This window comes from Camelina sativa, chromosome 17, assembly GCF_030686135.1.
Source record: "Camelina sativa cultivar CO46 ecotype springtype chromosome 17, ASM3068613v1".
NCBI lineage: Eukaryota > Viridiplantae > Streptophyta > Magnoliopsida > Brassicales > Brassicaceae > Camelina > Camelina sativa.
The window spans coordinates 2,909,666-2,922,214 of record NC_141896.1 but is presented as its reverse complement, the minus strand read 5'-3'; the positions used below and the strand labels follow the sequence as shown (position 1 = coordinate 2,922,214).

The window sequence follows — 12,549 nt, the reverse complement described above, 5'->3', positions numbered from 1 at the left end:
AAGAAATTTACGTGTACATATAAATGGAATTGCTTTCAAATTTTGATACGAGAAGATGATGCCATGCCAGCAGTCTGGTTCAGTTATCATGTTGATTGATTCAAGGTTTATTTAGTGAGCATTACTTTTATGTAATTAACAACAACAAGGATGCTTTATCTATAAAGGCAGCAGGTAATTTTAGCTTAAAAGATCCTCTTTCTAATTTTTCAGAAGAAATTGATGTACACAATGTATTCAAAGACTTCAACTGTGATGGCTTTTGCTATGCATTAAAGAAAATATACTTGTGGTTTAGAATCCACGTTCAGGAAAAAAAAACAAGTGAACCTTGACATGACAAACTCCGAATGATTAACATTATCAAATATGATTGTGATAATTATTACATTATAAATTATGTTATTAATATTTGAGACTTTAACAATTAGGAATATGTATGCCACAAGCCGCTATGACTCTTTTTGCAGCTCCAATATACTGACTAATCGGTGGACTAATTAAGTATTTACACAAACATGACTTTTGTTCTTTCAATTTTTTGCAACATTCTGGCGATGGTGGACTTTCAGTTATTATTGCTTGCTTGCATATTTGAAGATCTTCCAAATGGCATGCCGCTTTCACTTCTTCCCTTGAAATTATTGGTTTCGTTAGAACGATAGACAGCAGAACAGAGGCAGTGAATACTAATGTAATGAACTTCATGTCTTGTAAGTTGTAACCTTATAATGACTCCTTTATGTATAACTTTATTTTGATTGCTTGAAAATGTTTGAGATTATGATTATGAGATGTTTAAAGGATGGTGAAGCTAATATATAGAGGGTCTGAGAGATGGAGGAATATTCGACAATAGGCAAGTGTGCTTTTAGCTAGTGTCTTTTGTATTCCTTTTTTTTTTTTTTTTTTTTTAGTGACAACTTTTTTATAATAAAAATGTATAAACACATTTAGATTGTGTCACATGTAGGCAATTCTTTGGAACTGCAATTAAATAAAATAAATTGCATAATTATAATTAACTATCAAAAAGTATTTATTTCAGATTCATACAATACTTATTTATATAGAAATGTGATATTAAAAGGTGGCAAAAACTTGGTGAATCTTTAAATATTAATTGTAAATAATAAATTAAGTTGTAATCACATAAGGTAAATAAACAAAAAGAAGAAATAATAGGTTTACATGGTTGTTGGTTTGGGTTTACTTGGTTATGGATTTAGATTTGAATAACCGGTATTCAGAATTTGGGTGGTGAAAACGAATTTGACACTAATTGAAATTTTCTTATCCAATAATCCTCGATCTTTCAAATCACATTTGAGTAGTGAGGTGAAAACTGGTGCATTTAGAACATACGGAGAAAGAGAATCCAATCATCGATGCTTGCTTTTGAGAATTCTGCGCCTCTCATAAGTTTTTATGATTAGAAAGAAAAAAATAAAAATAAGAAAACGTGATTATTTGTTCCAAAATGTGATTATTTGTTTTTTGTTACTAATTATGTTTTGCTTTTCTAAACTATATAAGAAAACGAAGACAATGTATATTGAGTCAGGTTAAATCATGACATTCATAGATTTCAATGATCAAATTATTAATGACTATTTTATAAATTAATAGATAAAACTTCAACATTTAGGATAAGGTATGTTACAAGCCTCTATGATATTTTTAGCAAATTTAAAATATGGCTCAAGCTGTGGGTTATTAAAGTAATCACAAATACATGATTGTTGTTCTCTCAATTTTCCACAACATTCCGTCGTTGGTGGGCTGCCGGTTTGTGCGGCTGGTAAGCACGGTTGAAGTTCTGTCACGGTGCATGTCGTCGCTTTAGCCACTCCTCCGTATATTGGAGCCACACATGATAGAACGAAGACGATGAATATTAATGTTATGAATTTCATGTCTCGTAACCTTAACAACTCCTTTGATCTAATTCTAGTTGTTTCTTTATTCTTTACTTAGAAAATGTTTGAGATATTGATGATGAGATGTTGAAGTAAGGTGAAGCAATATATATAGAGATGGAGATGCTTTGCAATCAGCCAAATAAGGTAGTGTATTTTGGCTTTTTGATTAGATTTTAATGCATTTTATATTTATATATATATATATATATTATTAACATGATTTATAACATCTAAACATGTGTATTCAAGTTTTTATTTTTATAAGATCTAAACATGTTAATACTTAATTATTTTTAGTTAAGTTACATAATTATAAACGAACTATCAAAATTTGTAAGCAAATCATTTTATATAAATTGGAAACAATTAATCATAAGGAAATCAAACCATATTAATCCACACTTCATTTTGTTTATGAAAAAGGATTATTCTAATTCTTAAAAGATCTAATTATAAATAAAATTAGAAAGTAGAAAGAAAGAAAGAAAAAAACAAAAAAAAATGTTTACAAACTGATTAAATGACATAAAAGCAGTTAATATATATATATATATATATACAGTTAGGTTAACCGGTTTTCGGATTAAGATATATATATATATATATATATATATATATATTCCTAAATGTGATTATTTGTTTTTTTGTTGCTCATTATGTTTTGCTTTTCTAAACTATATAAGAAAACGAAAACAATGTATATTGAATCAGGTTAAATCATGACATTCATAGATTCTAATAATCAATTACATTTAGGAAAAGGTATGTTACAATACGTTATGATTATATAAGCAAATTTAAGATATGGAAAAAACTGTTCGGATCGATAGAATTCACAAATAAAATACATGATTGTTGTTCTCTCTAAATCTTACACAACATTCTTTCGGTGGTGGGCCGCCGACTGTGTGGCTGGTAAGCATGGTGTAAGTTTTGTCGCGTTGCATGCCGTTTTAGCCATTCCACTTGGAGCCACAAATGATAGAAGGAAGGCGATGAATATTAATGTTATGAATTTAATGTCTCACAACCTTAACAACTCCTTTGATCTAATTCTCTAGTTGTTTCTGTATTTCTTTACTTAGAAAATGTATTAGATATTGATGATGCAATGTTGAAGTAAGGTGATAAGCAATATATATAGAGATAGAGATGCTCTACAATCAGCCAAATAAATAAAGGTAGGTTAATTTGACTAGATTTTAATGCATTTTATATTTTCTATGTTATAACTTATAAGATATGTATTCAAGTTTTTGACTAGATTTTAATGCATTGACTAAAACATACTATATGTATTCAAGTTTTTAGAATGTGTTACATGTGAGAGAATTAAACATATGTATTCAAGTTTTTAAACTAATTAAATAACATAAAAGCAGTTGGGTTAAGTTAACCGGTTTCCGGATTTAGAGTCTGGGTTTTGTGAAACCGAACCGGAGGCGAATTGGATTGTTCTTCTTCCAAGTCTGACACAATTTTGGGGGGGGGGGGGGGGGGGAAGTGAAGGTGTACTGTAGTAACAATGGCGCCTCTCAAACATCTGGAGAAGGAGAACCCAATCATCGACGCCTCTTTCCGATATTTCTGCGCCTCCCATGGAATCGTAACAGGTTCTGTTCTACTACATCTTCCTCTTCTTGTACCTCGTTTTCGTGTATTGATTCTGTTTGATTCCCCTAGAAACCGACTGTGATTGGCATATCATTAACATGGGAAACGAAACTTCTTATGCCAATTAGTGTAATTTTACTTGAAACAGTTTCAAACAAATTTCAGTATTCGAAGAGCTTGTATTCTGGAATTTGGATATTTGATCTTAAGGTGTTCGACGAATTGCCTTTGGTTTTTTTCTTATCTGTTATATAAATTGCAGTTGAGGATTTTCTTCTTCATGATGTCGAAGTACTTGCTGCATTTGCTGATCGACAGACAAATTCAGATAGATTGAAAGAGGTTAGCTTTTTATATACTGAACGTTTCTGTCGATTTGCTCTCAGTTAATTTTTGAGTTTTGGCTGTGTGCTCAGAGGTATATATATATCTACATGTCTTCCTTTTTGGATTCTTCAGGGTATCACTGTCATGCTTTCTTTGGTAGAACGTCAATGTCGGCCGTGGTTGAATGGTATGGAACTGTTGGAGGATCTACAACGTAATAAACAGAACTTGTCGACTGGAGACAGAGGGACGGACTCATTGCTTAAAGGTGGGTTCCGTGAGGGTCAGGTTACAGAACTTGTCGGACCTTCATCTTCTGGTAAAACACAAGTATGTATTTAAAAACAAAATATTTGTATGCTTATGAATTGTGGATTGTTTCATTCAAGCGTTTTATGCTGCAACCAAGAATGTAGGACATAGAAACCGTTCCTAGAAGGATTTTGTTGCCTTTGCTTAGCCCTTTTCGCACTCTCTTTACATATGTGTTATTTCTTTATGGATGGATAGTTTTGCATGCAAGCTGCTGCAAGCGTGGCAGAGAAGCATGCTGGCAGAGTCTTATATCTAGACACAGGGAACTCTTTTTCTGCTCGACGCATTGCTCAGTTTGGCTCAAGTTCCGATACTTCTTTAGAACAGGTTTATTTACACGCAGTTAGTGTCCCCTAGCTTGTTAGTCACCAATCATCAATTCTCTTACGTACGAGAAACATATATGTGCAGAAAGTCATGAGCAGAATATCATGTCACACGGTCTATGACATCTACACAATGCTTGAGACGCTGCAAGGTCTAGACGTTACTTTGAGGTCGCAGGTATTACGCTAGCTAGAAGATGTGATGTCCTCAATGTCTCTTTAATATCTATTTTTAAGTGTTAACCATTTGTTTGATATATCTATTTCAGGTGCAGACGAATGTGAATGAACACCGGTTACGGTTGTTAGTTGTTGATTCAATCTCTTCTCTGATAACCCCAATCCTTGGAGGCAGTGGCTCACAGGGTACATGTCCTTGTACGTCCATCACATTTTCTTCACCTAAATGGCTAACAGAAGAGCTAGTGATTATGAAGAATGAGTCAAAACTCGGTGTGTGCAGGACGCGCTTTGATGGTGGCCGTTGGATATATGCTTAAGAAGCTGGCACATGAACATAGCATCGCTATACTGGTATTAATGAAGTTTCAGGGCATTGGGTGTGTGTTCTTGTGCTTTCAAAGTTTAAACCTTTTTGTACTATTACTGAAGGTGACAAACCACACGGTGAGTGCTGGAGGAGAAGGCGGTAAAACCAAACCAGCTCTTGGGGAAACATGGAAAAGCATCCCACACGTGAGACTTATGTTATCGCATGACCATAAAAACAGCAACAGCACCATTTCCATCTTAAAACACACATCCATGGTACTTTGCTCACCAAACAAATGTTCCCCTCCCCATCTCTTACTCCAAATTCGTCTAGTGAGGTTTTACAGTTTCTGTTCCTATTTGTTTTTCTTTATTATAGCCCTCAGGCCAAACTATGAGGATCACGACTCGCAAGGACAATCGATAATGTTTATAAGTCTCCTTGGTCATCTACGCCCATCGTTTGGATCTGCAAGATGAGAACCACCGTCCGTAAACGAGGAAAGAAACAATGCTCAGATGGATATTCCTGTTTTGGTTTTTAAAATGTAAAATTGTATTGCAACAACGAATTCATAGAATAATTCAATAACCTTTTTCAAGATAAATATGTAATGCTACACAATTGTTTAACAAATTATGTGTATATATATATAAGCGATCAGAGTTTGGACAAAACATACGTTAATTTTTTTTTCCAGAGTTGCGCTTATCTGAAACAGAGCAAAGGAAGAAGACGAAGAGAATCCAATGCGTAGAAGACTATCTTCTCTTCTAACTACTAATGGCTGCATCGCTACTCGACAACATTACCACACATCTAGACCTGACAAACCCACAAAGAAAGCCAACAACAACAGCCATGATGAACCAACAACACACAAGTTCACCAGGAAGCCATGGGAGGAGGTACCATTTCTCACCGATCTCAAAGAGACAGAAGACCCAGAGGAAGCTCTTTCTCTCTTCAACCATTATCAGGAAATGGGTTTCCGACACGACTACCCATCTTACTCTTCTCTCATCTACAAGCTCGCCAAGTCCCGTAACTTCGAAGCTGTCGACCAAATCCTCCGCTTAATCCGACACCGAAACGTTCGATGCAGAGAATCCCTTTTCACGGCGTTGATTCAGCATTACGGGAAAGCCGGTTCGGTTGCTAAAGCCGTCAATGTTTTCCACAACATGACCTCCTTTGACTGTGTTCGTACGATTCAGTCTCTGAACACACTCATCAACGTTCTCGTCGATAATAGTGAGTTGGAAAAGGCTAAAAGCTTATTCGACGGAGCAAAGGATATGCGTTTACGTCCCAATTCGGTATCTTTCAACATATTGATCAAAGGGTTTCTTGATAAATGCGATTGGGAAGCTGCATGTAAGGTGTTCGATGAAATGCTTGAGATGGAAGTTCAACCGACTGTGGTGACGTACAATAGCCTGATTGGATTCTTATGCCGAAATAACGATTTGGGCAAGGCCAAGAGCTTGCTTGAAGATATGATTCAGAAAAGAATACGCCCTAATGCTGTGACATTTGGGTTGTTGATGAAAGGTTTGTGTTGTAAAGGAGAGTACAATGAAGCGAAGAAGTTGATGTTTGATATGGAGTATCGTGGCTGTAAACCAGGTCTTGTGAATTATGGGGTTTTGATGAGTGATCTTGGAACGAGAGGAAAAATAGATGAGGCAAAGCTTCTACTAGGAGAGATGAAGAAAAGGCGGATGAAACCAGATGTTGTGATCTATAATATTCTAGTAAACCATCTTTGTGCTGAGGGTAGAGTCCCCGAGGCTTATAGATTGCTGACTGAGATGCAGATGAAAGGTTGTAAGCCGAATGCAGCTACATACCGTATGATGGTTGATGGGTTTTGTCGTATTGGCGATTTTGATTCAGGGTTGAATGTTTTGAATGCAATGCTTGCAAGCAGACACTCTCCTACACCTGCAACATTTGTATGTTTGGTTGCTGGGCTGATAAAAGGTGGTAACTTGGACCATGCTTGCTTTGTGTTAGAGTTGATGGGAAAGAAAAATTTAAGCTTTGGATCTGGTGCTTGGCAGAACCTACTTTGTGATCTCTGTATCAAAGATGGAGGAGCTTGTTCTGAGGCTTTGTCAGAAGTGATATCTATCTAAGCGTGACCTCTTAAAGGTGAGATTCTTATGCTTGTTTTATTCCTGAGTTAAGTTGGAACAGTGTGGATGAATTTAATTCCTTCTTGATTCTAAGAAATTCGTTTTGAGGGGAAAATTTTGCAGAATTGGTTTATTAAGATTGATTCAAACTCTCGGTGGGGCTTCTAAGTTGATGTATATATTAAAGATCTTGTGATGAAGTTATAGCTTAAGTTTCTGGGAATTTTTTTAAAATGTTTTTTCCTTAAACCAAACCACACATATAATGGACAAGCTGTTACCTACTCCGTTTCATCAACTACATCTTCTTATGTCACCAATATAGCTTCATTTATATATAGCTTCATTTGTATATAAATTCACAAGTAAAAACAATTCAATTCAAAACTCAAACTAACAATCTTAGCCTCTAATTTTTTGTCCTTCTCAATGGCAGACTGCAAGGTACTCTTCTTCCTGGTTTTGGCCATCGCCATTACTTTTGTCTCAGCTGGTCGGCTTCTTAATGAAGAAGAAGATATTGGGTTGGTCCCTTTGCCTACCACAAATTCAGGCTTCTTTCCCATTCCTAGTTCAGTTCCTGCAACTGGTATCGCTTCTGGTACAGTTCCAGCCTCAGGCGGTTCAGGTCCCTTGACTTCTACTTCTACTAGCTCCGGACCTCTACCAACCACTGGTTCTAGCCTTTTACCGGTTGCTAGTGCGGGTCCCTTGCCTGTTACTGTCCCTGGTCCTCTACCCACCACTGGTTCTGGTCCCTTAGCGGGTGCTAGTTCTGGTATTTTCCCTAGTGCAGGTTCAGGGCCATTGCCTACTGCCGGTTCAGGTGCCGCAGCTACCGGGTCAGCGATTGGTGGTTCAGCTCCTGACCACACTTTGGTTTTCTTCATGCATGATATACTTGGGGGCTCAAATCCAACAGCCAGAGCTGTGACTGGAGTCGTTGCAAATGCAGCCCTCAGTGGCCAAATTCCATTCGCCAAGACCAATGGCGCAAACCTCCCTATTAGTAACGGTGTTCCAACAGACAATAACAACAATGGAATCCTGAATAACAACAACGTTCCGCTTCTTGTCGGGCTTGGCGGAACCACTTCCAACATCCTACAGAGCAACGGAAACAACATGTTGAACGGTCTCCCTGTGGCTAACGGTGGCCAGCTCCCATCGGGTTCGTCTCTTCAGATGCTCATGTTTGGGACACTGACGGTGATAGACAACGAACTTACCGAAGGGCATGAACTGGGGTCCGGTCTGCTTGGTAAAGCCCAGGGCTTCTATGTGGCGAGCGCCATTGATGGAACCAGCCAGACTATGGCTTTCACGGCTATGTTTGAAAGTGGTGGTTATGAAGATAGCATCAGTTTCTTTGGTATACATAGAACAGCGACATCAGAATCTCATCTTGGAGTCATGGGTGGTACCGGTAAGTATATAAATGCGAGAGGATACGCCATTGTCAAGACTTTTACAGGTGCCTCCGGGACCCAACAGCAGCAGCCGCAACGGTTCACAGATGGACTCGAAACTGTTCTGGAGTGCACCGTTTATCTTTCTTACTAGCTTTGTTTTTTTCTCCCTCTTCTCTATTTGTTCGTTGTAATTTTAAAATGTAAGAAAATGTGAAAATCTATTAATTTGATAACAAATCCCCTGTTAGTTTCAAATTTTATATAAGAACAAAAAGAGAAAACAGTTATTTGGCCCTTAATTTGTTGACCTTGACCATTTAACAAACTATTGTATGCCTCTAAAATATTAAATTATCTGTAAGAATGTCAGAAATCTTGTTCAGTTGTTTGTTAAGAAATTTTGTGGCATAACCAAGGAAGGAAATTCACATATGTTTTATCCAGCCAGACAATGTCACTTCAATGCAATGCCATGTCGGATTAGAGTCATATAGACCATTGGCATAATCTGCAAAATCAAAGACTTATTGTTGGTAAGGCCGATTATATTATATTTCCCGAGTTTTTTAAAAACAACAAGCGTGTACATTTTTGATGGACTTTTGGACCCAACGGCTCCAACAGAAAAAACAAACAGTGGTTCGAAAAAACAAACAGTCGTCGAAACAGATTCTCCTTTGAAAAGCCATACCACCAAAACAACAAACCAAAACATGCCTGAATAAATACCCCCAACACCGTAAGACTCATTTCTTCAAACCCAAGAAAGCGATGGTGCTCTTGAAACCCTCTGCCTTGTTAAAATCCTCTAAGCCACGGCAGCAACAGCAACAGGGCTTCTCCGAGTCTCTAATCGGCGATAGTGTGGAAGCAGTTGACGCTTTCATAACCCAATGGGTTTCTCCACACCAAAACGATTCTTCCTCATCTTCCTCTTCATGCATCCTCTCTTCCCTCTTCTCCGCCCAAAACCGTCTACAAGGCAGACGCTTCCTCGAGGTTCTCGGCAGGTTACAATACGCCATTCAGAGTACGGTTGTGGTGAATCCAGACTCCGCTAAGCTCGCTCAAGGGCAGGATTTGATGCGCAAAGCTATGAAGCATTTGGAAAAAGAGTTTTACCGGGTTATGAAATCCAATAACCGGTTTTTGGATCCTGAATCAGTCTCCGGTTGGTCTTCTGAGTCGTCCAACACATCTTCGACGAGATCAAGTTATGTAAACGCTTCTGATTCTTCTTCATCTGATGATAACAACGAGCTTGATTCCGAATCCTCATCTGAATTTGGAGAGTCTGATGCTATTGTGGATTTAAAGATGATAGCAAACTGCATGATCTCTTCTGGTTACGAGAAAGATTGTGTTAAAATCTATAAGAAATTTCGTAAAAAGATCATCGACGACGCACTAACTCGCCTAGGGTTTGAGAAGTTAACCTCAACGCAGTTGCAGAAACTGGAATGGGAGACTCTTGAGAAGAAGATCAAAACCTGGGTTAGGGTTACGACAGTAGCAATCACCACTCTGTTCAACGGAGAACGAATCCTTTCCGATCACATATTCTCCTCCGTCTCCGTCGCTGAGTCTTGCTTCGTTGAGATTACGCTACAGAGCGCGTTGAGCCTCTTCGTCTTCTCACTAACCATAGCGAAATCGAAAAAAACTGCGGAGAAGATCTTCCCAACGCTTGACGTTTACCAGACAATCTTAAACCTAATCCCCAAAATCGATCAGATCTTCAGCTACGATTCGACCGCTTCCGTCAGATCACAAGCGGCTGAATCTCTACAGAAGCTCTCTGAATCGGTGAACGCGATGATGACGGAGTTTCAAACGTCGATTACGAAAGAATCGTCGAAATCGGCGATTCCTGGCGGCGGAGTTCATCAGCTCACGAGGTATGTGATGAACTTCATCGTGTTCCTCGCGGATTACAGCGACTCGCTCGCCACGATTCTCAAGGAGTCATCGTTACCTTTGCCGGAGGATTATTTCAGCAGCAGCGGCGAGGAGAATCCAGGATCCGGTGGTGGTCGATCTCCGATGGCGGCGAGACTCGCGTGGTTGGTTCTCGTCTTGCTCTGCAAAATCGATGCCAAATCTCGTCTCTACAACGACTCGGCTCTCTCGTATCTCTTCCTAGGCAACAACCTACACTACGTTGTGACCAAGGTCCGTACATCGAATCTCAGAATCGTACTCGGAGACGATTGGGTGACGAACCACGAGGTGAAGGTGAGTCAGTACCTGGAGAAATACGAGAAGAAGGCGTGGGGAGATGTGATAGCGTCGCTCCCCGGAGATAAGACGGCGGAAGCGAAGGCGGAGGAGGCACTGAGACGGTTCAACGAAGCGTTCGAAGAGGCTTACAAGAAACACAAGACTTGGGTCGTACCCGACCCGAAACTGAGAGGAGAGATCCAAGCCTCCGTGGCGAGAAAGCTCATGCCCGGGTATACGGGTTTCTACAAAAAATACCCGGTCGGGTCATGGAAGATTGTCAGATTTACCCCTGAAGATCTTAATAATTACATAACCGACCTATATATTGGTTTAGGAAGAAGCGTGCCCGTATCAAAGACTCACAAGTATGTGGTGGCTAGCCATGCCATTGCCACCACGGATGTCAAGCATTGCTCCATGTAAACTTCTTAAGCTTAACTGTGTTGAATCAACAACAACGACAACGTGGTTTAGTCGAAAATTTAAATTCCAGTTTTTATATATTGATTGGTCAACAACGGAATCATAGCCCTGTCCTAGTCTAAAAGCCCATAGGCTTCAAATTATTAGTTACATATAGAATAGGCCGCGGCCACTGCCAAAGTGTACTTGTTCTCGTTTGTACGTACGTGTTTGTTCACACAATCACACTCACGCCTAAATCACATTCTTTCTTTATAAATCTTGTTGTAACCTTTTAGGCTCCTAGTTCGTGTTTGTATTGGGTTAAGTTAGTGATTTATATCATAGTGGAATAGAAACCAACGCAATTGTTAAACAAAAGGCTTGTTGGTTTTAATTGTTTTAGTTTAGTTCGTGAGTGTTACGATGCTTTATTATTTGTTGTTGGGTAGCCCATGCGATGGATTTCAACTGTATTTGTTTAAAAATGTATTCTTATAAAATTTGTGATTAACTAACTTAAATTACACTAGTTTGCTTGGTTTATTTATTACTATTATTTATTTTTTCATTTTTGTGAAAAAAGATACTCCCTCCATTTCAAAATATAAGATGTTTTGGAGAAGTTTTTTGTTTCACAATATAGGATGTTTTCAAGTTTCTGTGCAACTTTAGATTAGTTTAGTATTTTATATTATGCAGTATTGTTTCTGATTGGTTGAACTTATTAAAAGTAAAAATTTCTTAATCTGCGTGCTTTAGTTAAAACATCCTATATTTTGAAACGGAGGGAGTATTCCATTGACTTTTACAATTATGATAGATGATGACCGACAAAACAATATGGCTCGTTGCTAAAAAAAGGTCATGATTCGCCGCAGCAAAAGATAATTTTGAAAAAAAAAAAAAAATTGTGGTTGGAAGTTAAGTAGTTAGATGAATATGTCTTTAATGATGATTTATTTTAGTATTCCGTATATGAAAAACAAACATACGAGAGACGTATACCACTTTGGCGACGATGTATCTGCCATCGTCTTTCATATTAAACTTATATTCTGATGAAAACAAATTAAAACCATGCATGTTAACATCTCATTACAAAAAAAAAGAGTGACTGAATTCAGAGTTAACATCTCAACATAGTACTGCTTCTTTTTTTGTCCATATTTTTCCTGCATAAAAAATATTACTGTCACATACTATCTCACTGTCAATCTCATGAACCCTCGTGATCATAGCCTGCTTTCAATTAGAATGTTTTATGGGTTTATTTTTCTTTTTGGTTTAATATTGCTATCCCTTTGATTTAGTAGCGTAGAAGTCAAAGCCATTTCTTTTGGCTTTATACTAGTTGCTCTCTTCTTCTTTTTT

At 38.0% G+C, this 12,549-nt stretch overlaps 2 protein-coding genes and 3 pseudogenes across 6 annotated transcripts; 4 read left to right on the top strand and 1 right to left on the bottom strand.

Annotated features, from left to right (window-relative positions):
- Positions 1 to 331: 331 nt before the first annotated feature.
- LOC109130143 (non-specific lipid-transfer protein 2 pseudogene) lies at positions 332 to 859 on the bottom strand (annotated as a pseudogene).
- Positions 860 to 3,327: 2,468 nt separating this feature from the next.
- Positions 3,328 to 5,674, top strand: LOC104754947 (DNA repair protein RAD51 homolog 4). Of its 3 annotated transcripts, none has more exons than XR_015586572.1 (9): positions 3,328 to 3,535; positions 3,799 to 3,878; positions 3,996 to 4,193; positions 4,374 to 4,505; positions 4,590 to 4,682; positions 4,774 to 4,882; positions 4,968 to 5,038; positions 5,117 to 5,272; positions 5,376 to 5,674. XR_015586572.1 is itself a non-coding variant. In XM_010477243.3 (9 exons), the coding sequence occupies exons 1-9, from the start codon at positions 3,448 to 3,450 to the stop codon at positions 5,421 to 5,423; spliced, it is 963 nt and encodes a 320-aa protein (XP_010475545.3). In that variant the 5' UTR covers positions 3,336 to 3,447; the 3' UTR covers positions 5,424 to 5,674. The 3 variants fall into 3 exon arrangements, 2 of the variants coding, with proteins under 2 accessions (XP_010475545.3, XP_087350874.1); XM_010477243.3 differs by having other exon boundaries at positions 3,336 to 3,535; positions 4,774 to 4,870; XM_087494748.1 differs by having other exon boundaries at positions 3,403 to 3,535; positions 3,996 to 4,131; positions 4,774 to 4,870.
- A 1-nt stretch (position 5,675) lies between these two features.
- Positions 5,676 to 8,849, top strand: LOC104754948 (uncharacterized). The gene is made up of 2 exons (XM_010477244.3): positions 5,676 to 7,154; positions 7,575 to 8,849. Exon 1 carries the CDS (start codon positions 5,747 to 5,749, stop codon positions 7,136 to 7,138), a length of 1,392 nt encoding a protein of 463 aa, XP_010475546.1. The 5' UTR covers positions 5,676 to 5,746; the 3' UTR covers positions 7,139 to 7,154; positions 7,575 to 8,849.
- On the top strand, positions 7,508 to 8,849 carry LOC104754949 (dirigent protein 25 pseudogene; annotated as a pseudogene). The gene has a single exon (XR_015586571.1). The product of XR_015586571.1 is annotated as a dirigent protein 25 pseudogene (transcript).
- Positions 8,850 to 9,079: 230 nt separating this feature from the next.
- LOC104754945 (exocyst complex component EXO70H1 pseudogene) lies at positions 9,080 to 11,468 on the top strand (annotated as a pseudogene). The gene has a single exon (XR_015586570.1). The product of XR_015586570.1 is annotated as an exocyst complex component EXO70H1 pseudogene (transcript).
- Positions 11,469 to 12,549: the final 1,081 nt, after the last annotated feature.